Here is a 25,460-nt window from a genome sequence, read left to right as displayed (position 1 = left end):
CAGTCAGACCCATGACCCCACTCAGTATACCCAGCACTCCTGGGCAGCAGCATTACTGTTCCCATTTTACAAATGAGGAAACGCAGCCTGAGCAACCCAAGGCATCAGGGGGTTGCATTTCTCAATCCCCTTTTTGCCCTGTCCTCACAATTCAGTAGTTAATGCCTTAATTTAAAATAACAAACTGTAAAAAAAGAAACCAGTAACAAGTGCAAAATATTTACTCTGTGCCAGACACTGTGCAGGGTGCTTTATATGTCTTTTAAGCCTTCGCGATGAACCTTTGAGGGAGGTACTATCATTTTTCTGGCTTTACAGGAGGAAGAAATAGAGGTTTGGAGAGGTTAAGTACCTGCCCAAAGTCACAGCCACAGTGAGTGGTGGAGCCACACTTCGCACCCAGGCAGTCAGACCTTAGATATATTGCTCTTCACGTGGCAATTCACAACTTCCACCTCCACCTGCATCCAGTTTCCCAATGGGAAAATCAAGGCCCACAGAAGGGAACCCATGCAGACACTCAGAGGCAAGCCAAGACTAGAAGCCGGGTATCGGAAGGGCCCTTCCAGAGCAGGGGGGTGCCAGGAAGGGTGATGGGGATGGAGAAAGTCCCAGCCCCTGCCTCCGAGCACCCACTCCACTATAGTAATCACTGGCTATCCTCCAAGGGCTACAGAAGCCAAGATCAATATTGAAAGGTGGCTTTTCCATAAGCAAAGCAATTAAGTACAATTCTGTTTCCATAGGCTCAACTCCCTAGCTGAAGACTGGCTGCAAGCAATGGAAGGGGAGGTAGGGCTGGGTGGAGGAACATTCTTTTCCTTCCGCCTAAATCCTCCAGGCCAGGGTTTTGGGCTCCTGGGAGGTGGCCTGGCCAGCTGGGGGCTCAGTAGGAAAGGCTGCCCCTCCCTCTGCTCCACACCCTGGGCCCTACCTACCCCATTTCACCCACACACAGAGAACCAGAACTCAGGCAGGTCAAGGTCGGCCCTATCAGAGCGACAGGGGTCTTCTGGCCTAGGCTACTCATCCCTGGGGCCAGGGGCCTTAATCCAAAATTTCACGTTTTCTCACTATGAAGTTACCCAGGAACAGAGTAAACTGACATGATAGAAAACATTGATCATCCTTTATGTCTGGTTACCAGACCTCACTGCCGAAAATGCTAGGAACTGATTGTATTTATAAATCTTTTCATCTTTTCTTTCTTTCTTTTTCTTTCTTTCTTTTTTTTTTTTTTTTGAGACATAATCTCACTCTGGGTAGAGTGCTGTGTGTGGCATTATAGCTCACAATAACCTCAAACTCCTGGGTTGGAGCGATCCTCTTGCTTCAGCCTCTCAAATAGCCGAGACTACAGGTGCCTGCCACAATGCCCCGTTAGTTATTCTATTTTCGGTAGAGACAAGGTCTTGCTCTTACTCAGGCTGATCTCTGAACTCCTGAGCTCAGGGTATCCACCTACCTTGGCCTTCCAAAGTGCTAGGATTACAGGCATGAGCCACTGCACCCAGCCTAAATCTTTTCATCATTTTGTGCATGACACAGTTACCCTATGTTGTAACTTTTACTGTGAAAAGTATTAATTTGCTGAACATAAACATATTCAGTATACACATATTTCTGTAACCCTGTCTGCAATGTCCCCGTTTTCTCATATACAGAGAACTTCGTGACACATAGGAACCATGCTTCTTTTGACTTCTGTAGCCTTGCTCTGCTACACAAATTGGGAAACTGAGGCCTGATGACAAAAGAGGAGTCCCTCCATCAAAATCACTAGACACGTTGGCTGAGCCTTATTGAAACTCAGAGCCCCCAACTCTGGGACTCTGCCTCCACTCTCCACAATTGTCCACACAGCCAAGATGTTCTTTTTCAAATATAAATTAAATCTCATCACTCCCTGGTTTCCAACTCTCCAGCAGATTCCCAATGTACTTTTAATACAATCCAGACGCCTCACTACAGCCAGCAAGACTTTGCTGGGTCCCACCTCATCTCAGTCATGAAGCTCCAGCCACACTGGCCTCTTCTCTGGCCTTAGGTGCATGGAGCCCCTTCCCACCTCAGGGCCTTTGCACCTGCTGTGCCCTCTTCCTGGAAGGCTCTTCCCCTGGGTCTTCTCAGGGCTTCTTCCTACTCATCAGGCCAGTCCCGGTGCAACGTCGCCTCCTCCGGGAGCTTCCCTGGCTGCTTTTTCTGAGAGTGTCCCTCCTGCCTCACCGTTTCCCCCTTATGCTGTCTTATTTTCTTTATAACACTTGCCCACACCAAAAACTACCCAGCTGATTTATGTGTTTAGTGTTCTCTTCAGTCTCACTTGCTAGAAAACAAGCATAGCAAGAGCAAGACCTCAGTTGTCACTGCTACGTCCCTAGGACCTGGCACAGAGCTGCTAAGCAGCTTGTCCAAGGCCCCCGAGGAAACAAGCAGTAGAGCTGGGATTTCAATCCATGTGCATAATTACTATACTATATTGGTGCCCATCGTAATAATTAATTAATTGCTGAATCAATCCATCCAGCTTGGCAGAATTGCACGTGGTGAGAGGTCTGAGGGAAGCCAGGAGCCTCTAGCCTCTTGCCTGGGTACCTGGGAGGGCTACCTTAATGCCCACAATGACATCTTAGGAAACTTACCCCTCCCTTCCTCCTTCCTTGTCTGATGGTTGGGTCACCTCCAGGGTGTAGGGGTTAAGGGCACATCCCTGCCCAGGATTCAGCAGGCAGAGGTGGTTAGACACTCGGAGTGAGGTCCCTGGGGCCAGATAGTCCCTACAGGACAGCACAGGGCCCAGGCAGACTATAGGACTCAGCCTCCAGAGGGGACTGGGCTCCAGCAGGCAGATGGGCACAGGATTCCAGAGGAGGCACATGCACCCAGGGAGAAAAGAGACCTCAAGGCTGGGAACGGGAAATGTCCCCTTCCTGCACAGGGCATCAGCAGATCCTGAGAGGTTAGAGAAATAATCCCAAAGACTAAGAGTGCCAGACTGGGGGCAGGGAGAAGGATGGGAGAAATGGAAACCATGTGTCTCATATCCCCTCAGAGGCTCAGGTGCAGGCTGGATGAGCCATGCTTCCCACACAGTGTCCTGAGACTGGCCCTGGAGAACTGAGCGAGTGACCCTTCCATGCCTGAAATGGACAGTGTGTCTGTGGCAGTCACAATACCCAAGTCAGTCACCTCTGGCTGGATCAGACATGTGCCCCAGTGAGTTCTAAAATGTTAACTCTTTGTGTGCCCTGAGAAGAACAAGGTTAGGAGGCACTAGACAACCCAGCAGGCGGGAATGTGATGCCTCTGTATTACTCTATGTTTTTCCAGATATAATGTGTACCTTTTTGTCCAAATTTTTGAGGGAAAAAAAAATAAGAATGAGTATTATACATGGGTAGTATAGCTTGGGAGGGGGGAGCCAGTGGCTATCACACCTTCCCACCTGGTCCTGCAGGGCACACGCGGTTCCAGTTTGGGAAGATTTGGTGCAAGCTGGCCAGGCCAAAGCGGCCTCCACTGACCGCTGCAACTGGGGAGAGGGTGGCAGTGGTGGGCTGGCAGGACAGGCCACGGCCATGCAGGGCAACATGGAGGGGACCGGGAGCGCCATGCCAGCCCCTGTCTATGTGAGGCCTGAACGTGCCTCAGCAGCTCCTATCGTGCCATGTATGAGGCCATCTCACCTGCAGCCCTGGATGTGGGAGGGAGGGAAGAGCTCCCTCAGGAGAGGAAAGGGGCAGCTGTGAGAGGGCAGTGCAATCTGCATTTACCAGGGAAGCGTTAGTCCTCCCAGATGTGCCTCTCCCAGCTAAGAGCCAGCTACTTTTTTAAGGGGCATTTTCCTGAAAGTTTGGCCCAAAGTCATGGGTGAGCTTTACACACAGGAGCACACTTTACCCTGCAAAAAGGTAGATATTGTCACTGTTGCCAGGGTTCTAAGAATGCAGGCACTTGGGCCTCACCTACCGAATCCAACCCTCATGGGTGGAACTCGGACAGCTGCATTTTTAATAAATCTCCTAAGGGGATTTGGCAGGGATTGGGACAGGCAAAATTTTAACTTTTCATTTAATTTCTTTATGGATTCTTTAAATTGTTTATATTATGAGCATTTTTTTTAAAGACTGACTTAAAAATACATAGACAAATATCTCTGGGGTTTGGTTAGCACTTGACAGAAGAGGCTGGCAGAGCGGGCAAAGGGAAGCCACTGCTCCTGGAGAAGGACGGACAGAGGCCCCAGGTGGGCACAAGCCCTGCTGGGAGCTGCTGGAAGTCACCCAGGAGTGCCAGCAGGAGACATTTAGAGCCTGTTGCCAAATATTCAGCATTAACCCCTCACCCCGCCCCCAAGGCATGATGAGTGGCAAACAAAGAATCCTGCTAAAAGAAGCTCTGCTCCTCCTCTCCTGCTGGGGAGAAAAGCAGCTGGCACTTGGCAGCTTTTTCTGGAAGGTTCCCTGATAACCTCCCCACCCTAACCCTCCACTCACCTAGGCCTGGGCCAGCTTCCTTCAGGAGGTCAAAGACTCAACAAATTGCCAAAGAAAGGGAGCTTGGTGGTTATTGCCTAGCATGTCCCGGGGTCTACACTGTACTCCATGCTTGGTAACCTCCCAAGACAGAAGAAATGGGCCTTCCACTTTTCCATACACATCTGTCTCTTCTGGGTGTGTGTATGTGTGTATGTGTGTGTGCAAGTGCGCCCATGTGTGTAGATGTGCCCTGAGGGTATGGTGACCTAGCCTGAGATCCCGACATCCAGGGAGGACGCCATCCCTGACCTTACCTCCCCTTGAGGCAACCTCAGCCCATTACCCCCAAGTCATGAAGCCAGTCCTGTCCAGCTATATCTCAGGGATTGGGACATCTCCCTTGATCACTAGAGGCACAAAGTGCAGAGAGGTCACCAGATCACCACTAGTCACACAGCAAGAACAAGGTCCATCCAGGCCCTTGGGCAGGAGGCAGTGCCCCTGCCAGCCTTCCTGCCTGTCCTGGCAGCTGCCCAGTTCTGGGCCTTTACACACCGATTGTATGCCATGAGAGGGCATTGAGCCTTCAGAGACCATAACCCTACCCCCCAGCTGCCTCCTCAGTCTCTTCTCCTTGCTGCTCCCAGCAACACTGAGCCTGAGATGAAAGGCAGCAAGACAGCAATACTCAGCTCACAATAAGGTCTCCTGGGAGACCTGTGGACAATATCCTGAATGGCCTATACCAGCTACTGCACAAGACCTCCACGGACCCACACCTGCCAGGCCCTGGTCCAGACACAGCTGTCAATACCTATACACTCTGCCAAGCTCTCACATAACATCCCCCATGCCACACAAGCCACAGGCTTCACAGTCCGTACCTATACCCACCACACCCAACAGACTCTCTTTATCCCAGGCAGGGCCCAGGGAAGCTTGTGCACTGTTTCACTTTGGGTGAGGATTGCGGAGGGGGGGTCTTTGAAGATAACCCTCTCCCACACATTGATCACCATGACTGCTCTAAACACACTAATGACAAGAAGCACATCTCCTGGGAGGGCTTCCCAAACTTTAATGTCCATATAAATCATCCAGGCATCTTATTAAAATGCAAATTTGGAGTATTTAAGTCTGGGTAAGACTCAAGATTGCCTTTCTTTTCTTTCTTTCTTTCTTTCCTTCTTTCTGACAGAGTCTCACTCTGTCACCCTGAGTAGAGTACCATGACATCATAGCTCACAGCAACCTCAAACTCTTGGGCTCAAGTGATCCTCTTGCCTCAGCCTCCAAATAGCTGGGACTCCAAGCCCACTACAGTACCTGGCATTTTTTTTTTTTTAAGAGACAGATTCTTGCTCTTATTCAGACTGGTCTTCAACTCCTGAGCTCAGGCTATCCACCCATTTCAGCCTCCCAGAGAACTAGGATTACAGGCGTGAGCCACCATGCCAGGCAAGACTGCATTACTAATAAGCTCCGTGACTCAGATGCTGCTGGTCTAGGGCCATTTCTAAAGATCCCAGAGCAGTGGTTCTCAAACATCTCCAAATTAGCACTACCTGGAAGTCTTTTCCAAACCCAGGTCACACCCCAGACCAACAATTTAGGAACCAGAGAGCAGTGGTGTGTTGAAGCCTACACACCTAGAGTTTAATGGCATTGTCCTGGTTGCTGGGCCAAGAGCAGCCCAGGCTTCTGAAGCTTAGTCCAAAGGGAGATGGGTGTTGAACAAGTAACCTAACCATTAGACAGGATGAGTCTGGGGAGGGAAAGCCACAAGACAAAGAAACAGTAGTGAAAGAGAGAAAATGGGACAGGCAACTCAAATTCACAGGGTCAGGGAAACCTCTTAAAGCACGTGACTTTGAGCTCAGACCTGAAGGCTGACAAAGCCATTCGTGTAAGGACCCACGTGAGGGGATGGCAAGGTCTGGAAGGGACAGACGAAAGGGGGTGGCACGTGAGCAGGGAAAGGAGGTCCCATCTGGTGCCGCCTTAACCTTATGGGAGTAGAGAGCTTGGCCTGCCTTGGAGAGGCTGTGGCCTCCAGCCTTGATTCCCTGAGAAAGAAAAAGGGAAATTCCTCCTCATGACACCTTCAGGAAGATGAGCGCTGCCATCAGCATTACCCATGGGCGCAGGCCTGGGGCCTAAGTCTAAGTTCAGCAGTAGAGGGAAGGGCGATGGGAAGGAGAGCCCCAGGAGGCAGGCAGGGCAGAGGGCAGGCACCGGGCAGGCACCTACCTCTGGCTGAGAGTTTCTTGGTGTTGATGATCTTGGCAGCATACTCTTGGCCGGCCAGCACCTTGACACACCTGCGCACCACTGAGAAGGCTCCCCTAGGAGGACAGAGAAGGCAAAGGAAGTGAGGAAGGGCCTAAGGGACGAAGGTCTAGGAGATGCCGGGGCTCACATGGCTGCTTCACGCCAGCAGGGAGCCCTCTACCAGAGCCACTTGAGCACACACAGGCTGCTGTGGCCCAATTTAGGGACAGATCCGGGCCAACAAGACCCAGCAGATAGACCTGGAAGAGGATTATTAGAAGCTTGGCCTCATGTGAGAGGAGTCTTCCAGAGTCATCAAAGATGAGCTCCCCAAGTTATAAAACATTAGAATCATGCAGCGTTAGAACCACAGAATCTAAGTCTCTGAAAGTTTTAAATTTTTTGTTCCTTGAGTAGGTAACACATTGATATAGTTCAAAGTCCAAAAGATACAAAAGTAGATAGTGAAAAGACTCTCTCCTTTCTCTGTACCCCAAGCTCAAAGGTCCCCTTCCCAGAGATGACTGTTGTTAGCCAGGTGCTGGAGTCTCTTTCTGCAGGTACTTATCCATGTACAAATGACATCAGACCTGGTGCGCTGCTCTGCAACTTCCCTTTTTCAGTAAATAATTTATTTTGAAGATGCTTCTTCCATGTCATAACATAAAGTGCTCCACACAATTGTACGACTGTCCTATCTCTTACCCAGCCAGCCCCCACTGATGGGTAATTAGGCTAGTTCCAACCTAAAACTAGTACAAACACTGCCACAACGACTAACCACGTGTACGTGCATTAGACTTCTAGAACTGGTGTTATTAGATCAAGGGGTAGGTGTTGTCTGGCAACTCTGAGAGACAGTGAGAGATTGTCCATCTTGGAGACTGCACCACTTGCTTCCCTGCTAGTATGCGAGCAGAACAGTTTCCTCTGTCCTTGTCAACACATTCTGTTGCCAAATGCTTTTATATTTATTAGTGAGACAGGTGGAAAATGGCAACTCGGTGTAGATTTAATTGGTAATTGTCATATTAAAAGTGAGGCTGAGCATCTTTTCATGTTTTAAGAGGCTCTTGGGATTTTATCCTCAAAGAATTAGTGACTAGAAGAGAATCTGGGGGTAGGGCTGTGCGTTTCTAAGCTCATAGGGGAAACTGATTGTTGCCACGTGGAATGTGGCAACACGTCCTACATCATTTGATTTTTCAGGAAAAGCCGGAAGTCTAAATATTGATGAGAAATTTCCAATAATATGAGAAAACACCAGCATATTATTCCAAAAGAATCTGAGCATAGTATCAGTCAAAAGAAAACTGGTCTGAAAGCTAGATCCAGAGTCTAGGTGCCGTTTTGCACTCATTGCAGCAAAGTCCATCTAGTTCAATCCCTTGGGGATCACAGAGAAGCTCCTAAGGGGTCTGGCCCTGACCATAATCACCACTATTGCCATCCTAACCACGCACTAATGGCAAGAAGAGAGTCTTCTGGGCAGGCTTCCCAAACTCCAATGTCCATACCAATCACCCAGGCACCTGTGAAAAGGCAGATTCCGATTCCTCAAGTCTGCAGCTCCTGTGGAGTGCTCAAGGTCATGCAGCAAGTTATAGGCAGAGCCACATCCAGACCTCAGATACTTGTACAGCAGTGAGCCTCTCACCCCCAGGCATACTAGGCTATGCCCAGGTTCTTTTTTTTTTCCTTAGAGACAGAGTCTCACTTTGTCACCCTCAGTAGAGTGCTGTGGTGTCACAGCTCACAGCAACCTCAAGCTCTTGGGCTTAGGCGATTCCCTTGCCTCACCCTCCCGAGTAGCTGGGACCACAGGCATCTGACACAACACCCGGCTATTTTTTTGTTGTTGTTGTTGTTGCTGTTGCAGTTTGGCTGGGGTCAGGTTTGAACCCACCAACCTCAGTATATGGGGCCGGCGCCCTGCTCACTGAGCTACAGTTGCCGCCAATGCCCAGGTTCTCGACATGCCCTCACCTATCACATCCTGCAAACTTGATCCCCTGTCCTAAGCTTATGGGAAGGTCCAAGCCACAAAGATGAAGCTGACAGGCAAGAAGGATGCTGGCAGGCACCAAGGAGCCTGCAGGCTAGCACAGATGCCTGCTCTGCACACACCCCCGAGCATGGCATCACTGGCTTTGTGTCTGTGAAGAAAGATGAGGAAGAAAGAGCCAGCTTGGGAACCAGAGACCAAGAAATATGACCTTGTAGGAAAGCTGGAGAGGGCCCGAATTTCTGGGCAACATAAGGCCTCCTTCAGCAACGGATATTCCCTGGGGTACACCCTCTCTGTTTTTCACAGGAAGGAAACAGCAAGATTCCAGTCACCTCCCCTGAGACACCTCCCCCGCCATGCAGCCCCTCCTCTGTGCTCCCGGAGTACCCCTGCATAGGAAAAATCCACTTTTCTTTTATCATTCCCACAGCACTTCTGACCATCAAATATGAGGAAGTTTTTTCACACCAACCCGATCTCTGACTCTTTGGACGCCAATTGAGGGTTCTACAATTCAATTATGATACCACCTAGAGTTAGTGCAGACCTCACAGGCTGAGAGCTAAGTCTCACAAGACTGTCCCCTACTTCAGGTGCCAATTACAAGTAGTGGTTCCCAGGTTATCCACGATTCTGTTCAACTTGTCTACTAAATGGGAGTTCCCACAACCCCCTCCCCAGTTTCAGTTTTCTATAATGGCTTATGGAACTCAGAAAAACACGTGCTTACATTTACAGCCAGATGAATAGATGCATTGGGCAAAGTCTAGAAGATTCCTAAGCACAACTTTTGTCCCTGTTGGAGTTGGGGTACATCACCCTCCTGGTCTGGGGGTATGTTCACCAACCTGGAAATTCTCCAAGCCCTATACTTTGGGGTCTTTATGGAGGCTTCATCTTGTAGGCACAATTAGTAATTAACTCAACTCCCAAGCCTTCAACCCTCCTGGAGGATAGGGGGTAAGGCTGAAAATGTCAAGCTCCTGATCACAGCACCCATACAGGAGACCACCAAAAGTTGCCTCGTTAGAACAAAAAATACTCTAAGGGAACTGAATTCAAAGACCAAGTAATAGAACAAAAGATGCTATTAGCATCCATATCACTTAGGAAATTATAAGGGTTTTAGGAGCTCTGTGCCAAAAACCAGAGATGAAAGCCAAATATATTTCTTTCTTTTCTGGTTTTTTTTTTGTTTTTTGTGTTTTTTTTTTTTTTTTTTTTTGAGACAGAGTCTCACTCTGTGTCCTGGGTAGAGTGCCATGGCGTCACAGCTCACAGCAGCCTTAAACTCTTGGACTCAGGCAATCCTCTTCCTCAGCCTCCCAAGGAGCTGAGACTATAGGCGCCCAGCCCAAAGCCTGGATAGTTTTTCCATTTTTAGTAGAGATGAGGTCTGGCTCTTGCTCAGGCTGGTCTTAAACTCCTGAGCTCAGGAGATCTACCCGCCTTGGCCTCCCAGAGTGCTAGAATTACAGGTGTGAGCGGCTGCACCAGGGCCCCAAATATATATTTCTTATTACATCGTGATATCACAATCCTACACCTCCACATCTAGCCCAGGTTGGTGGTTTGTCTCTCTCATCCTTCCAGTGAGTTGCCAGGCGCCAGGACTTTTACTTTCTTCTCTATGCCCCCAAGACCCGGGCACCCAATATCTGGTACCAAGAGGGCCTCCATAAGTTTTACTGGCAGGAACAGGAGGTAGATGTAAGCAGAAGTGAGAGGAACTAAAATGAGTCAGGTGTGTTTGTAGTGGAATAAGCATCTGAGAAAGGTAGGGACAACTGATTTCTCAGGCAGGAGGAGGGACCCAAAGACCTTTAGTTCTCGCCCAGCTGGAAGCATGATTCTCTAAATTCCTATAGGAGAAAATACTTTGGCCACATCCAGGAAAGGTTCTGAAAACTCCAGGGAGAGGTAGACAGGGAAGGACGAAGGCGGTATCCCGCAGAGTGCAGAAGCTGGGTCTTGTCTTGCTCACCAGTATGCAAAGTGCTGGGTCCAGGGCTGGAGTTCAGTTAATATTTGTTGGGTGCACAGTGAGTGGATGAAGGGACAGAGGCATGGCAGGATAGATGGACAGAGGGAAGGAAAGAGTGAAATAAAATTTCATTCCATTAGAGAAATAAAACTCCATTCTGGGTAAAGACCTTAGATCAGTGGTTCTCAAGCTGGCTGCGTCAGAATCCCCTGGGGAATCTTTTGAAACTACAAACTGCAAAGCCCTACCCAGACCTACTAAATCGGAACCGCTGGGTAGGGCCTAGGGAATCTAATTTCATTTAACTCTTTCCAGGTGATTCTTTCCCAGCCAGCTGGCCACTGCCCTCCCACCTTCTGGGGAAGTCCTGCTAATAGCCTTCCCTGGAAGTCAGCACAGATGGGGCTGCACACGGACTCTGTGCTGGGAGGCACGACAGGCCCCATGAACCTTGGGGTCTGGCCCAAGTTACTGGGGACGTGAGAGCCAAAGCCATAAAACAAAAAAAGCCACTTGCTGGCCTTTTTTCTCAGAGCAAAAAAGAGGGTCCATGCCAAGGGTGGGGCGGTGCAGGGCCCCTGAACTCCCTGAAGAACATCCCGTGTTTTATCAGGTGCTCAGAGGAAAGAGTTTCTCAAAATCAGTTGGAGCCACCGATCCAGAGGCCAAGCCCCTCACAAGCCCAGAAGGCATCCTCTATTCAAGTGCATATTCACCACTGCCTCCTTCCTGACCCCACAGCAACCCCATGAAGTTGGAATTATGATTCCCCCATTGAACAGATCGGGAAACCAGGGCCTCATGTGAGCAGGCATATTTCTGGTGATGCTGTGGAGAGAATCCAGGTCATCTGCACTTTTTCTTTTGACTCTACCAAAGGCAGAAGAGTGGTTCTCAAGAGCAGAGGCTCTGGGGTCACAAAAACCTGTCGTCCAATCCTAACTCACCCCTAACCGTGTGACATTGAACTTGGCACGTCTCCTCTCTGTTTCTTCCCATAGAGGGCAATAATAGCATCTACCTGCTGGGTTTGTGGGGGGATGAGGTGAGGTAATTGGTGCAAAGCACTTGGTACAGGGCCAAGTACACCGGATGTGGTGAGGGGGATAGAAAAGGGGACAGATGGGGCAAGGAAAGGGTCCTAGCTAGGGAGCCCCTCTTTCCACCTACACAGCCTCAAGTCTCCATGCATGAGGCTCATCCCTGCCTGCCATGGTGGGGGAAGATCAGAGGAGAGCCCTAGCTGAAATCAGAGTGAGGGCAGTGAATTGGTAGCCCTAACCTCCTTTTAAAAAGCTTTAGTTAAAAAAAGGCAAGTTCTTGTATTCTGGTCTTGCCAGTGAGTAGCCACAGCCCATCACCCATTCCCCCCATAGCCCTGAGCTGAACAGCTGGCCAGCAGGTGGCTGGGCAGGCAGGATCCTGGGGACAAGACAGGGCAGGAGAGGCAAGGAGGAGAGCAAAAGGAGGGGGATGTTAAGGGGCCCTGAGAGGAAGGGATGAGGCCTGGTTGGGAGGGCCCTGTGTGTCTGGGAGGTACCCATGGGTGGTCCTGGGAGTGCCCGTGAAAGTGCTCCTGGGTGCAAAGGGGGAGAGGTGGAAGGTGGGGAATGTTTCTGGGTGCAAAAGGGTGAGGAGGAGTGTTCCTGGATTCCGGGGGGGTCCTGGGTGCAACGGGTGTGTGTCTAGCCATAGGTGCATATGTCTAGCCCCTGAGCACGTGATGCTATGAGGTCCTTGGTGTGATAAGGCACACATGTGTCACCCTGGGTATGAAGTATGTGTCCATAGGAAATGGTCACAGAGTGTGGGCAGAGAAGGTGTATGCAAGAGACAGACAGACACTGGAGGAATTGAATCTCAGGTCTCAGCCCTGCTGAGAGGTCTTGGGCAGGAACTAGCCCCAAGTTGGGCCTCAGTTTCTTCATCTGCAACATGGAAGCTGGGGTAGGGATGAGGCTAAATAACACAGTGGCCTTTCCAGATTTAATGTTTTATACCAGCACTGTCCAGTAAAGCTTTCTGTGATGATGGAAATAGTCTGAGTTGTCCAATGTGGCAGCTGCTGGCCACATACAGAGCACTTGAAATGTGGTTAACAGGACTGAGTACCTCACTCTAAGTTTTATTTTATTTAAATAGTTATATATGGCTAGTGAGTACCATGCTGGAAAGTGCATGTCTATGCAAATGATAGTAGGTACTCTTGAATCAGACCAACCAGTTCACATTGCACTTCAGCTATTTATGAGCAAGTTACTTCACCTCAGTAAGCCTGTTTCCTCCCTTGTAAAATGTGGACAATAATAATAGTGTCCGTCCTGTGCAATTGTTTCAAGGATTTGCTGAGACAATAAGGCAGGCAATCCATTTTGCAGAGTCCCTGGGGTATAGTAAATGCTCAAGAAACAATGCCTTGTATAGACATCATTATCCACAGAGAGCTGAGAACAGCTGGCATCCTCAAAAACAAAATGGACCTTGTTTGCCAAGCTTGAGGAAGAAGCAAGCCAGGGAAGGGTGTGAGGGGTCATGGGGTAGAGGGGAAGGGGCAGCTCCAGGGCCCAGCGGCCTGCCCCACTAGTGTGTGGGCAGGAATATGAGCAGGCAGGCGCCCTGCCCAACACTCTGTCTGTAGACAGACAGAGAGGGCACAGCCACAGTGGGTCCAGCGTGGCTGAGAATGTGGGAACATGCTAATGGGCTGTGAAAAGCAAGATTCACGCTGGGAAATTGCTTTCTGGCTGCCTGGCTTTCTGATGTCCCGGGCATAGCTGGCTGCCAGCCCACAGGGGACCCACCACCCTTTCTGGCCTCAAACATCCTGAAATGTTGACATGGTGGCCAAGTGCAGCCCCAGGAGCACTAGATGGGGAACCAGAAGACCTGAGTCCTCACCCACCTTGGCTGCCAGCTTGCTTATCCTTTTCGGCCTCAGTTTCCCCTCTTGACAGGTAGGAATGTGGGGCCCCAGCTCTACTCTCTCCAGGGACCATTTGTGAGAGGTCTTGGCTCCCCAAGACCAGTTGCTGCCAGCTCCCTCTAAAGGAAACCTCCCCAGCCCCACCGCAAGTCACTCAGAGCCCAGGCCACGCCTGTAGGTCTCAGCAGACAGGAGCACTGCTTATCCATTGAGCTGCCTGGGGCACCACTCTCACCAAACTCGCCTGTACCTGGGACTCTGGGGTTCTGATTATCTGGTCTCCTTATAGTTTTTAGGGTCTTCCCCTCATTGGCTGCTTCCTCAAACACACCTGGGTGTCCCTCATTCTGGAAAATTAAACAGCCTCCCCCAGATAAAACAAAACAATGAGAACCTTTCTTTCGACCCAGCAGCCTGGGCTGCTTCCTTCATCCCTTCCTCTTTGCTGCCAAACTTCCAGAACAAATGTCCGACATCCGCCGCCTCCTCTTCCCACCTCCCACACTCCATGAACCCACCACAATCTGGCTGCCGCCCCCGGCAACCCAAAGAAGAAAGGCCTGTTCCAGGCTCGCCCACTCAATGCCTATCCCACCCCCCATGACCTCTTGCAGCCCCCCTTGGTCCTAATCTGCCTAGCCTGCCCCAGCCCCAGTGGTACCTGGCCCCACTGACTGCAGCACTTGGGCTCATTCGCCCTTTGATTGCTGGGTCACTGATGGCACCTTCACAGCTCCATCTCTCCAGCACTGCTGCTCCCCGTGTACTCCCCAACCATACTCTTTTCACTTCTCCTCCAGCTCCTCCACCAGGAGCCATCAACTGTGACCTCTGCGGAGCCTCTGGGCATTCATGAAACCACTTAAAATTTTACAAACATGACTCTGTGTCTGTGAGTTATTCTGGGCAAAGGATGCATATCCTTCATCAGCTTCACAAAAGAGCGCTTGTCGCCACTGACCAGCGCCCAAGATTGAAATCTCCATTCATAGCCCCCTCTTGTCTTCAGAATCTAATACCATATTTTTAGCTACTCATTATCTTTCTTGGATGCTACATGACAGGCACCTCATCATCAAAGCCCAGTCTCTTCCCCTAAATACCCCACTGTCAGTTGAGATACTTCAGCATTCTACCTCTCAGAGATAAGCTGGGGGTGACTTTAGAAAATTCTTGGTCAAATGCATACAGAACTGTAAAATTCTTGGTCAAATGCAGACAGACTTGTAAGTTGTGAGCGAGTTAGCATCTTGGTGGTCAATAACTTATTGCCCAGGCCAGATGATCAGCTCACCCAGAACATCGCACGTTAGACTGGAGCAAAAGGTGAGAGCTGGGCTTGGCCACAGGAACAGCACCACCTGTTGAGCTGGAGACTGGGCCATATGTGGCTGCATCAGAAGCTGAATACCCCATATCTTGCTGAAGTCTGTCCCTTCCCATACCATAGTTTAAGAAACTGAGGCCAAAATCTTGAACCCAGGACTAATGACTGATAGTCCATTGATTTTCCAATGCCAGATACTCTAAGATCAGAAGGGGCTCTAACTTGGGGTCCATAGTTGGGCTTTAGGGTAGGGGGCATATACGTAGGGAAGGATATACAGCATTCTGTGTGTTGGAGTGAGTGTGCATTTTGGTGGTGGAGAGTGCCCACAGCTTACATGAGCTTCTCTGAGGGTTCCTAATTCCCAAAACAATTAAAAGGCTAGGGTCAAATTCATTAAGAAACAAAAAGAGGCTCGGCGCCTGTGGCTCAAGCGGCTAAGGCATCAGCCACATACACTTAAGGTGGCGGGTTCAAATCCCCAGCCCGGACGCGCCGAACAACAATGATGGCTGCAACCAAAAAATGGCCAGGCGTTGTGGCAGGCACCTGTAGTCCCAGCTACTTGGGAGGCTGAGGCAGGAAACTTGCTTGAGCCCAGGAGTTGGAGGTTGCTGTGAGCGTGATGCCATGGCACTCTACCCAGGGGGATAGCTTGAGGCTCCGTCTCAAAAAAAAAAAAAAGAAAGAAAGAAACAAAAAGAAAACCCTACATGAGGTGTTTCTGCAACACCCACCTCCAAATGTCTCCCGCAAATCCCTTTACCCTTCGTGGCCTTAGCATACCCATCTGTGAAATCAATTGCTGATAAGTGATTTTCAAGTCCTGTCTCATTTTTATTTTTCTTTATCTCCCATGTAAGCAGTAGTATCCTCTCTTAACAATAAACAAACAAAACCCAGCCAGGTAAGTCCTCAAATGGCAAATAGTCCAGAGGAGACAGGCTGAGTGCTTAGGATCCACTTCTCCCTCCACCCCCTGCTTCTTCTTGGCTCCTTGAAGCAGCTCTGTGAGCAGAAACCACAGCATTCCACAGCTAGAAAATCCTGGGACCTCTAACTGAAACCACACCTCTCCCCTCCCCCTGCCTACCGCTCTGCAGCCGCCCACTCCCAGACTCCAAAGATGCTGCAGGGACGCAGTGTCTTCGAGCTGTCCCACACTGCCCCACCCCCCAAACGCCAACCCAGCAGAAGTTTCATGGGGGACACAGAAGGCCTGGGAACCAGAAGATTCTATTTGCTGCAGAGAACATTGAACCAACAGAAGTTCCAACATATTCCTTGTTTTGGCTGTGCATGGGTTTTCTTGAATGGGTTACAAAAAGAAATGTAGAAAAATATTCACAGTACCTAGAGGCAGGGCCAGGGCACAGCAGAGCAGGGGAGATACTGAGGGGCTACTTTTCCTCCAGCCTCTGACAGCCTCCTGGCCTGGCCTGTCCACAGTGCACACTGCAAAGGCTTTCAGAGGTCCCAGTGTTGGAGAAAAAGGCCCTGAGGTGTAAGACAGCCAGTCACTGGAGTGAAAAAGGGCTGGATTGCTCAATTCTCATGCATCACTGACTGACCATGGGCAAGGCCCTTGCCCTCTCTGGGCCTTAGCTTCCTATCTATAAAACGGTGGAGCACTCCTTACTTTGATATTCCTAATGGAACTGAGTGTACCTTGGCGCTAAACCATCTCCCACTTCCTTCTTACTGCAAAGCATCTCCCTAGAAGAGCATAAGAGAGATAAATGGCCAGATGAGTGGTGTGAATTTGCACAGGTCTGCTAGCATAGCGGCATCTCCTGAGGCTGTGGCCATCTGTGGGATGGAGGGCGATTCTGACCCTTAGAAAGTTCCTCTGTGTGAGTCTTTCTATGATCAATAATTTAAAAAAGAAGAAGAAAACAAAATTCCTCCTTATGTTGAGCTGAAAGCCACCTCCCTCACCCTACACATTCAGCGGCTCTGCTTCCTGGGGCCTCTCAGTCGGGGACACACTTGCAAACCCGGGAGGAGAGGACACAGGCTTGAGGGCCCTCTTCTCCTGGATAATATCCCCCAGTTCCTCAGTACTCTTGTCACTTGATTTGGCTTCCAAACTTTCACCACCCTGCCTGGCCCTCCTCTTCCAGATAATCTACAGACTTGTAATTCTCTTTCTAAGACCCAGTATCTGAAAGCTGAGGATGGCTGAGCAGGCCAGAGAAGAGTGGGACTGACACGCTCCCCTCACATATACCTCAGAGCCATTGTCTGAGCTGTTTCACCCTCTCCCCTCTAGTTAATCCTTATTCAGCCTCCAGTTCCTGAATTCACCTCCTCAGGAAATTCTTCCTCACCCCAACTAGATGAGGTCGCTTTGCAGCTCATAGTTCCATGATTGTGGCCATAGCCCTTATCCAGTTGCATTTAAATAATAATTTCTGAAGTGGTTTAATTAATGCTGGCTTTTCACCCGACTGGGAACCTCATGAGGGCAGAGAATACATAAGTCTTGCATGTGGCACATGCCAGACTCAGCCCAGGGCTGAGAACAGAGAATGTGCTCAGGAAATATCTGTTGAATGGATACAAGATCACAGAAGTATCCTGCCCTTTTATGTGACTCCAGGACACCAAGGCCCTCAGCACTCTCCAGCACAGAAAATCTCACTGGCTTTAGAGTCCCACCTGACAGCTGTACCCAGGAGGACCTGGGGTGCCAGGGCTGGGTCTCAGCAGGTGGGGCTGCACCAGGCAGCTTGCATGCAGGAGAGGGGGGACTATGGCAATGGGGCATGAGAGAAAGATAGAGCAAGACCAGAGATACAGAGAAGGGCACAGAGAGACAGAGGGACAGAGATAGACAGAGAGCAAAAGAGCCCAGCCAGAATTGTCCGCTACCCCTGCCCTGGGAGGTGGACCTGTGTGTGCTCTGTGCCATGTCAGAGCTAGTGTGTGTGTGTCCATGCACACATGTGTGCTGCTGTGAGCTTGTGCGAGGATGGAGGTGTGTGCACACATCAGCAACAGGATGTAGACATTGCATCCCAAGGCTCTGCCCTCACTCTGCAAAGAGGGCCGCAGCCCCAGACTGCAGGGGGTGCTGGCAGCAGTGTTACCGTGTGCTCGTGGAGGGATGTTGGGAGGGAGGGAGGGAGGCTCAGTGGAGTGTCAGTGTGTCTCAGCCTGTGTGGGGGCGGCTGTGTGGGGGTGGAGGGCTGCAGCATGCACCAGAACATGTGCGTGCCTGCCGCTCTGATGGCTTGGAGGAGAGGAAGGAGAGCCTGTCCCCTTCTCTGTCCCTGCCACCCACTCCTTAAGGTCTTCTCTCCCCACCAGTTTTTCATCATTTGGCTTCCGGCCTCTGTACATCATCTGGTGCCCTATCCTGGGCCTTGTCTCTCCCCGTGGCCTTGGACAAATCACTTCTCTCTGGGTGCTAGCTCCCAGAAGCCAAGGCAAGGACTATATGAGCAGTCTGCATGATCCCTCCAATTTTGATGTCCTGGGGGTCTGCAGTCCCACGTGTGCCTTCCAGAGAGGGAGGCCACAGAGGGTGGCAACCCTAGTGGGGCATTTCAGGCATCTACAGAGGTATTATGGTTCCCATTTTACAGATGGTAAGTTAGGCACAAAGAACAAGTGATTCCCTCAGGGTGGTCCCGTAAATTAGGAGCACAAGCATGACTAGAAAATCAGCAACAGCTCAGAATTCCCCCCACGCCAGGCCACTGCTTTCTTCCCTTCTCAGAGGGCAAGAGAGAGGATGTTCCCCAGACACAGTGCCAGGAGTGGTCCCTCTCTGCAACCTTCCTTCCATGTGCTGGGTGCTAGAAACCTGAACACAGACGCCTAAGCAGGTCCCCCCACCTCCTGGAGCCACAGTCTCTCCCTGTGTAAGACAGATGAGTAAGCCCTGCCCCCTCCCTCAGAGATGAGCTCATGGAGGAAGAAGTGCCTCCCCGCCCCAAAGCACTGTGGATAGGAGAGGGTATTAGAGGTGGAATAAACATACCACCAGACCTTTGGGTGGTGCATCAATGCCCAGGTGCTCGCTCTCTCTCCAGTGTGACACTGTCCACATTCCTATCAGCTCTGCCGGAAAAGGTAGGTTTGCCAATCACATTCTACAGATGTTAGAGTTTGGGGTCCAGGGGAGACTTGAGCACCCTGGACCTAGGCCCCAAGCTGCACCCGTGGATCAACCCAGCCCCACCAGTTTCGTGATGCAAAGCCATGGTGGAGAGAAGGGGCATCACACTAGGGAGCCAGCCTCTGCTCCCTGTCAACTCTGCTGGCCAAGTGCAGCCCCTGCAACCCCTCCCCCAACTCCAACACTGCCTTGAGTCAATTTCAGATCCCTGTTTCTAGAGAGAAAAGAGTGGGTTGAGCTCTCCAATCTCTCTGCCTCCCTCCCTCTCTCTCAAGTAAAATCTCCTTTGGAGGCTCTTTCTGTACAGCCCAGTGATTACACAGGCTGCAGGGCAATTCTCTGCCTTTCTAACCTCTCCTGGGGGTGGGATCGATGCCAAGTGCTAGAAAATCTTCTCCACATCCTCAAACCTGCTTTCCAGTGCCTGCTGGTCCTTCCACACCCCTGGCCCCCCACCACTACCAGCATTCCTGTCTTTCTCAGAGACTCTGGTCTTCAGAGAAAACTAGGAATGCTAGGAGCCCTGGCCTGGCCACCCCAGCCCACCCTGATCTCTGCAGCTAGTGTCACTGCCTCCCGCAATCTTCTCGGCCACTGGGGTCTGGGCTTTCATTTACCTCATCCCTGGGAGAGAGGAGGACTGGGGTCAGAGGAGAAGGGAGTGAACTCAGATCTGTGTCCCAAGAGACAGCCCCACCTCAACCTTCTAGGAGAACTTGAATCAAGTTTTTGCCTCATCTGAATCCATATGAGGAACTTTCAGCCCAGTAGCGCTGAGTGGCTCTAGAACCCCCTGCCCAGGGCGCTGACTCTAGCCACAGCCTCCTAGCTGGCTATCCCCAGGGCAGAAGAGGAGCAGCTCCTCCACAACCGTAGCCAGCCCCACCCTGCTCTCTTGGAAGGCCTGCCCAGACAGACCCGCCAGGATGCCCTTGGGAAGCTCCCCTGTTTCCTTTTAGGGACAACCAGCTGTCTCTTCTAGTCACCCTGCTAATAACTGAAGTGGATTCTGGCATGGGGGGCTAGGCGTTTGGGTGGTGACTGCAGTGTCCTACCTGGCAGGGACCATGGGTCCTCAACTGAAGAATGGGCCCTGCAGGCATCTTTCTTTCTTCCTCACAGAGGAATCCTTTCATCCCTGCTAGCCCTGGGGAGTCAAGTCTTGGTCATCCCCCTCCCCACACTGGGCAAACTCCAGGCAAAAGATAAACATCAAGGAGGCCCCCATCCCTTCCTTCAGCTCTGCAAGCCTTGGAGGAAAACCATCACCCTAGCAGCTGTGTGAGAGGCCCACCCTGCGACAGGCCCGAGACTGTCTCCATATGCACCACCTCACTGAATCCTCACAGCCCACCTTTATTCCAGATCACAGGTAGGGGGAAAGAGGCATCATAGCCTGCCCAATGTGGCAGGGCTGTGAGTGGTGAGGTACAGTCTGTGCTCCCCCCCAGGCCCTGCTGGCAGCTCAAACTGGAGTGCAGAGCGGGACCCCCAGGCCTCCTTGGTGAAGTGCCCTGACCTTTCTACACAGACATCAGAGGTGTGGAGCCAGGCTACCTCATCCCCTTTGCTGCGACAGGAACATCCTTAACCTGAGGCCCAGGCACAGACTTCCTGGCATCCTGTGAGCTCCTGATAGCGCGTGCAGTGTTTTGTAGGTTTGTGCATTTTTCTGGGGAATGTAGATTTAGACTTTCATCAGATTCCTGAAGGAATATGTGACCTAAAAAAAGGTTAAGAGCACTGATGGTTCAGGAAAGAAGAGGTCTGAAATTGATTAGACAAGCCCTGGCCTTGTCTGCCACTTTCGGTTTTCCTGCCACAGCCACACGCCAGGGCTCCCTTTCCTCTGAAATTCCTTGTGAAGGCTCACGAAAGGGCTCTCTGTTAAGTTGCCCCCACAAAACCCAATCTTAATGACATCCATCTCCTCTTGGGGCAAAACATCACTTTTATTTCCACTTTGAGCACTTGAGTCACATCTCAACTCCATTTCGCTGTACTCTGTGACGCAGTCCTGCCAGAACCCAGCTGTGGTCGCTCCTTGCAAAGCAGCTCTTGGCAAATCAAGGAATTCTTGGGTTCCAGGTGAGCACTGGAAACCAGTGGGAGGGGGCCCCTCAACAAGTTTGGACGGCAGCCTCAGTCCTCTAAAGCAATCCTAAATATTTTGTTCCTATCCCTACCCTTAGCACAAAAACACTCAGAAATGTAGGAAGTCTGCAGATAAGAGTGAACACACATCTACACATTGGTGTGTGTGCACAAGGAGCAGCAGCGTGCCTGTCAGTGTCGATAGCCTGAGTGTGCCAGTGTCTGTGTGTGCCAGCCACCTACTTGTGCACAGCACAGACCACCTCCCACACATATACAGACACCAGCAAGAGCTCACACACGCCTACAACATCCATACTCCCACACAAGTCCGTGAGCCCAGACCTCACATATGCACACACACGTATACCCTCTGTGTATATGACCCTGGTTCTCACACAGATGTTCGTGTCCAGAGCTCACAAGAACACCACTGCATCCACATCTCACATGTGCATCCTTATACACCCCCAGACCTCACACACAAGTGCTTCCTGATGTGCATAAAGCTCTGACCTGCCACACATGTACACACACAGTGACACTTGTCCACACCCTGGCTCCCATGCAACCCAACCAACAGCACTCCCTGTGACACACACATGCACCCTTTCAGGGCACACTTGTACCTCTTCCTGGTGCACAGGCATGAATACTCGAACACCCTCTCAGGGCACACAACCGTACCCCAGATCCAGTCCTCATACAACACAGTCAATTCCCCTCCGAAGTCCTTATGCACAGCAACATAGCGCACTCTGATGCATGCACATTCGGAACTCTCTGAGCCCCTCTCCCCTGTACTCTTGCTGCTAAAGCAGGAACCCACCATGGCATTGTCATTCCTTTGCCCTCAGGGAAAACTCTGCCTCCAAACTGCACCCAACCCTTGATCACCCCAGGAGCCTCCACAAATCTAGCCAGGGGCATCCAGACCCTTTGCTGACACTCCATAGCCTACTGGGCTACCCCAAGGCACTTCTGTCACTCCTCATCGTCCCAATCTTCTCTCCATAGCAGTCCTCAGAGGCAGAACATGAGCTCAGGACTGGGCAACTTTGTCACAGGACCAGAGCTGCTGCACCCTTCATACCACCAGCTCCTGATACAGCGGTGCCCCCTCCTCCAGCTTGCTTGATTGCCCCTCCCTGCCGCCCAACACTTAGGAAGCTCCACCAGCTGCTCAGATGTTAACCCTACTGTACTGATGCCTTCACTCCTAGCAGAAGCTAGAAAGAGGGAGGTGGGGAGGGGATGTGCTTATAGGGAGAAGTTGGCCACTCTGCACAGTTCCTGCAGGTATGTAAAGTCAGGAAGGGTTACATGGCAGCTGGTGAATTCTCTGTTATGGAGTCATCTAAGTGGAGGCCAGATGGCCACCTCAAGTGAAACTAAAGAAGGAATTCCAGCTTTGGCTCTAGCTGACTGGAAAGATCCCTTTTAACCCTGGTTTCTAAGAATCTATGTGTGCCCAGACTGTGTGTGTTTATGGGTATGTGTGTGTGCAAGCACAGCCATACACTGTCAACCTTTCAACCCTCCACACACATACCACACACACACACTTGCCTGGTTGGCTTGGCATATCTGTACACCCACATACATGCCCACACCCAACTCTGGGCACTCTGTGCACATTCCAGTGCCCCAGACCCATACAGCTTGCCCTCATCTGTGTACACAGGCATACCCCCAAGCACTATAGGCACATGCCCATGGCCTGAGACAACGACCCCTGTGCCCCCCAGAACTCCCTGAGGCACAACTCACTTTCCTAGTTCCTCGAAGAGCTGGTACTCTTCTGTGAAGCGGGTGCAGGTGATGGTGGCCATCCTGGTGCTGGGTGGGCAGGCGAGGCTTGGAGCTGGAAGACCAGGACTGAGGCACTGCTGCTCTGCTCCTGGAACTAGGGGCCACTCGCCTGCCCGTGCCGAGTGCAAGCAGAGAACCGGCTTGACTGACGAGCCCCGGGCTTCTGAGCAGGGCACTGTGGCTGCTCACAGCCTCGCGAGCCTTCGTCAGCATCCAGGTCCCCATGGCAACCACCTCCGAAACGCCCTGTTCCCGTTACCCCGGTAACTGCCTCCCCAACACCTGCCTGCCTTCCACTGCGAAACCTGCTCCCGGACTCCTGGCCCTGCGAAACACAATACTGCAGGCCTGTGTGGGCCAGGGGCGGGTGGACCCAGCGCCCCCAGGATGATGGACTAAGGGAGGAGTTGGGGGAGGGGGAAGAGAACAAACTTAGTCCACAAGTGATCTTCTCTCTTCCCACCTCCCCCACCTCCAACTGCAGGGCCCTTGTAGCAGACGGGATGGGATTAAGTGGGGCAAAAAGGCAGTTGCCATGGTAACTGCCAGTGGGTGCCGCATTCCGAGATGGTCCCCAGGAAAGACAGGATGCAGTTACCCTGGCAACTTCATCTTCTCTGGAGAGACAGGTATTGCCCCGTTGCCCTGGCAACAGCTGGGTTCTAAGGTTTACAGGAAAACGATGGCTAATTCATTGGGATGACTCTCTGTGCATCACTGTAGTCTCTGTAACTGTCTCTCAGTTCCCCTAATTTTTTTTTTTTTTTTTGGCCTCTGCTTCTGTCTTTCTCCTTTGCTCTTGTTCTCTCTGTTCTTCTACTACCTTGCCCATCACAGTAGTATAATGTAACTTGGGAAGAAATGCAGAGGACACTCTGGGAGTCTAGAGAGAATGGCCCTGGCTGCCTGCTTACCCCTGCCTCCCGCAGCTGTGATGGTTGCTCCTCTCTTGAGCCCTCTTCTGCAACCTCTTCTCCACCCTGTGGCCCCAGAGGGACCATGGAGATCTGGTCTCCTGGGGCTCCTGTCCCAGTTTCTGCTTGTGCTTCAAGTCAAAGTAAAAGAGGCGAGAGGCAGCTGTGGGGAGGCAAGCACAGCCTAGCTTACCCGGGTGAGGCCAGTGGCTGTGTACCTGCCCTGAAATCTGCATCCCCAAATTTTGTGGGCACCTTTCCTGCCAACTTTAACTCTTCAGGGCATCAACCTACACCTATAAGATCTCATCCCAAAGCGTGGGGGTTAAAAAGGGAAATGATTGGAGTTTAAGACTAAGGATCTTAGTTTGAGTTCCAATTACATTTATTAGCTGTGTGATCCTAGGCAAGCTACTAACCCTCTCTGAGCCTCCAGCTTCCTTTCTATATAGCAGCAGAACAAAACTGCCCCTGCAGAGGAAGACTGTGAAGATGGAGTAAACTAAGAGACATGAAATACGTAAACATGAGGCCTCTTTTTAGTTTCTAGAAGAAGAAAAGTAAGCTTTAAAGCAGAACCATGGCCACCCCCATCACTCTAGCTTAGATGTGGAACGTCTGACCCTGCACACCCCTGCCCCTCTCCACTCAGGAAAAATGGTGCCTTAGCTCATTTCACAGATTGCAAGGCTGACGCCTCATGCTAGCACCTGCTCCTAATAAGCACAGGCAGGATACAGGGTCCAGGCAGCCAAACCCTCTGGGATTCTAGCTCACTTCTTCTGAACCTCCATCAGCTTACTGGTCCCCCCACTTACTGGACATGTTGTCTTCCTGTCCTCCAACTTCAACAAGTCCCTGGTGCACTACCCTAAGTCCAGGAGCCCCCTGGAGACATCTGAGTATCCCCCAGTTCTGCCTGTCTTCCTGGGAGTTGGGTGGGGGTGGGGAGAATGACAGGCAAGCTCTCCCATTCAGCCACTTTTCCCAGGAGGGGAAGAGAGGGAGGCAGAAGGGAAGGAGGGGAAGTGAGCAGGGAGGAGCCGGGTAATGGCTTAGCCACTAATTGCACCATTACCACCTTCAGAAAAAGGAAAAACCACTCGGTTTTGTTTCTGCGCACAATTTGCTTCCTGCTTGTGCCGCCAACGGTGTAATTCAAAGGCAAAGAGGAGAGGCCTGCTTGGGGCTGCATAGCCGGTGGGCAGCAGGCAGGGCACAGAACACGAAGCTGAGCTAGAGGCATCTGTGGGCAGGTGGAAGGAGGGCTGCATTGCCACCCTCCTGCCCTAGACTCTTGAGCCTGTCCCCAGGAGGGAGTGGCTTCTACAAATGAAAGTGCTGGAATAGCCCTTAGGCCATTGCCCAGGAGAGAGGAGAGGCAGTGGTGTTTAGTAGTTAGAGGCCGACTCCTGGCCATGCCCAACACAACACAGTAGGCCTGTGTGCGCCATGACCTACAGGCTGTGTGATTTTGGATGAGTGTCCTAACTTCTTTGTGCCTAACTTTCTTTCTTTCTTTC

The 25,460-nt window shown here is 51.2% G+C and overlaps 1 protein-coding gene across 2 annotated transcripts in view; it reads right to left on the bottom strand.

The window, feature by feature from the left end:
- Positions 1-23,255, bottom strand: part of CAMK2A (calcium/calmodulin dependent protein kinase II alpha) — a 63,430-nt gene extending 40,175 nt beyond the window's left edge. The window contains exons 1-2 of one of the 2 annotated variants that reach the window (XM_012808542.1): positions 22,982-23,255; positions 6,729-6,823 (exon numbers count right to left, since the gene is read on the bottom strand). In XM_012808542.1, the coding sequence (XP_012663996.1) occupies positions 6,729-6,823; positions 22,982-23,043 (157 nt within the window). In that variant the 5' untranslated portion in view covers positions 23,044-23,255. The remainder of the gene's footprint in view (positions 1-6,728; positions 6,824-22,981) is intronic. The other variant, XM_012808546.2, reaches the window with a different exon arrangement.
- Between the last annotated feature and the right edge of the window lie 2,205 nt (positions 23,256-25,460).

The sequence above is a fragment of the Otolemur garnettii genome, unplaced genomic scaffold (assembly GCF_000181295.1).
Source record: "Otolemur garnettii isolate 467f Iridium unplaced genomic scaffold, OtoGar3 scaffold00003, whole genome shotgun sequence".
Classification (NCBI taxonomy): Eukaryota; Metazoa; Chordata; class Mammalia; order Primates; family Galagidae; genus Otolemur; species Otolemur garnettii.
This window is presented reverse-complemented; position numbering and strand designations above follow the sequence as displayed.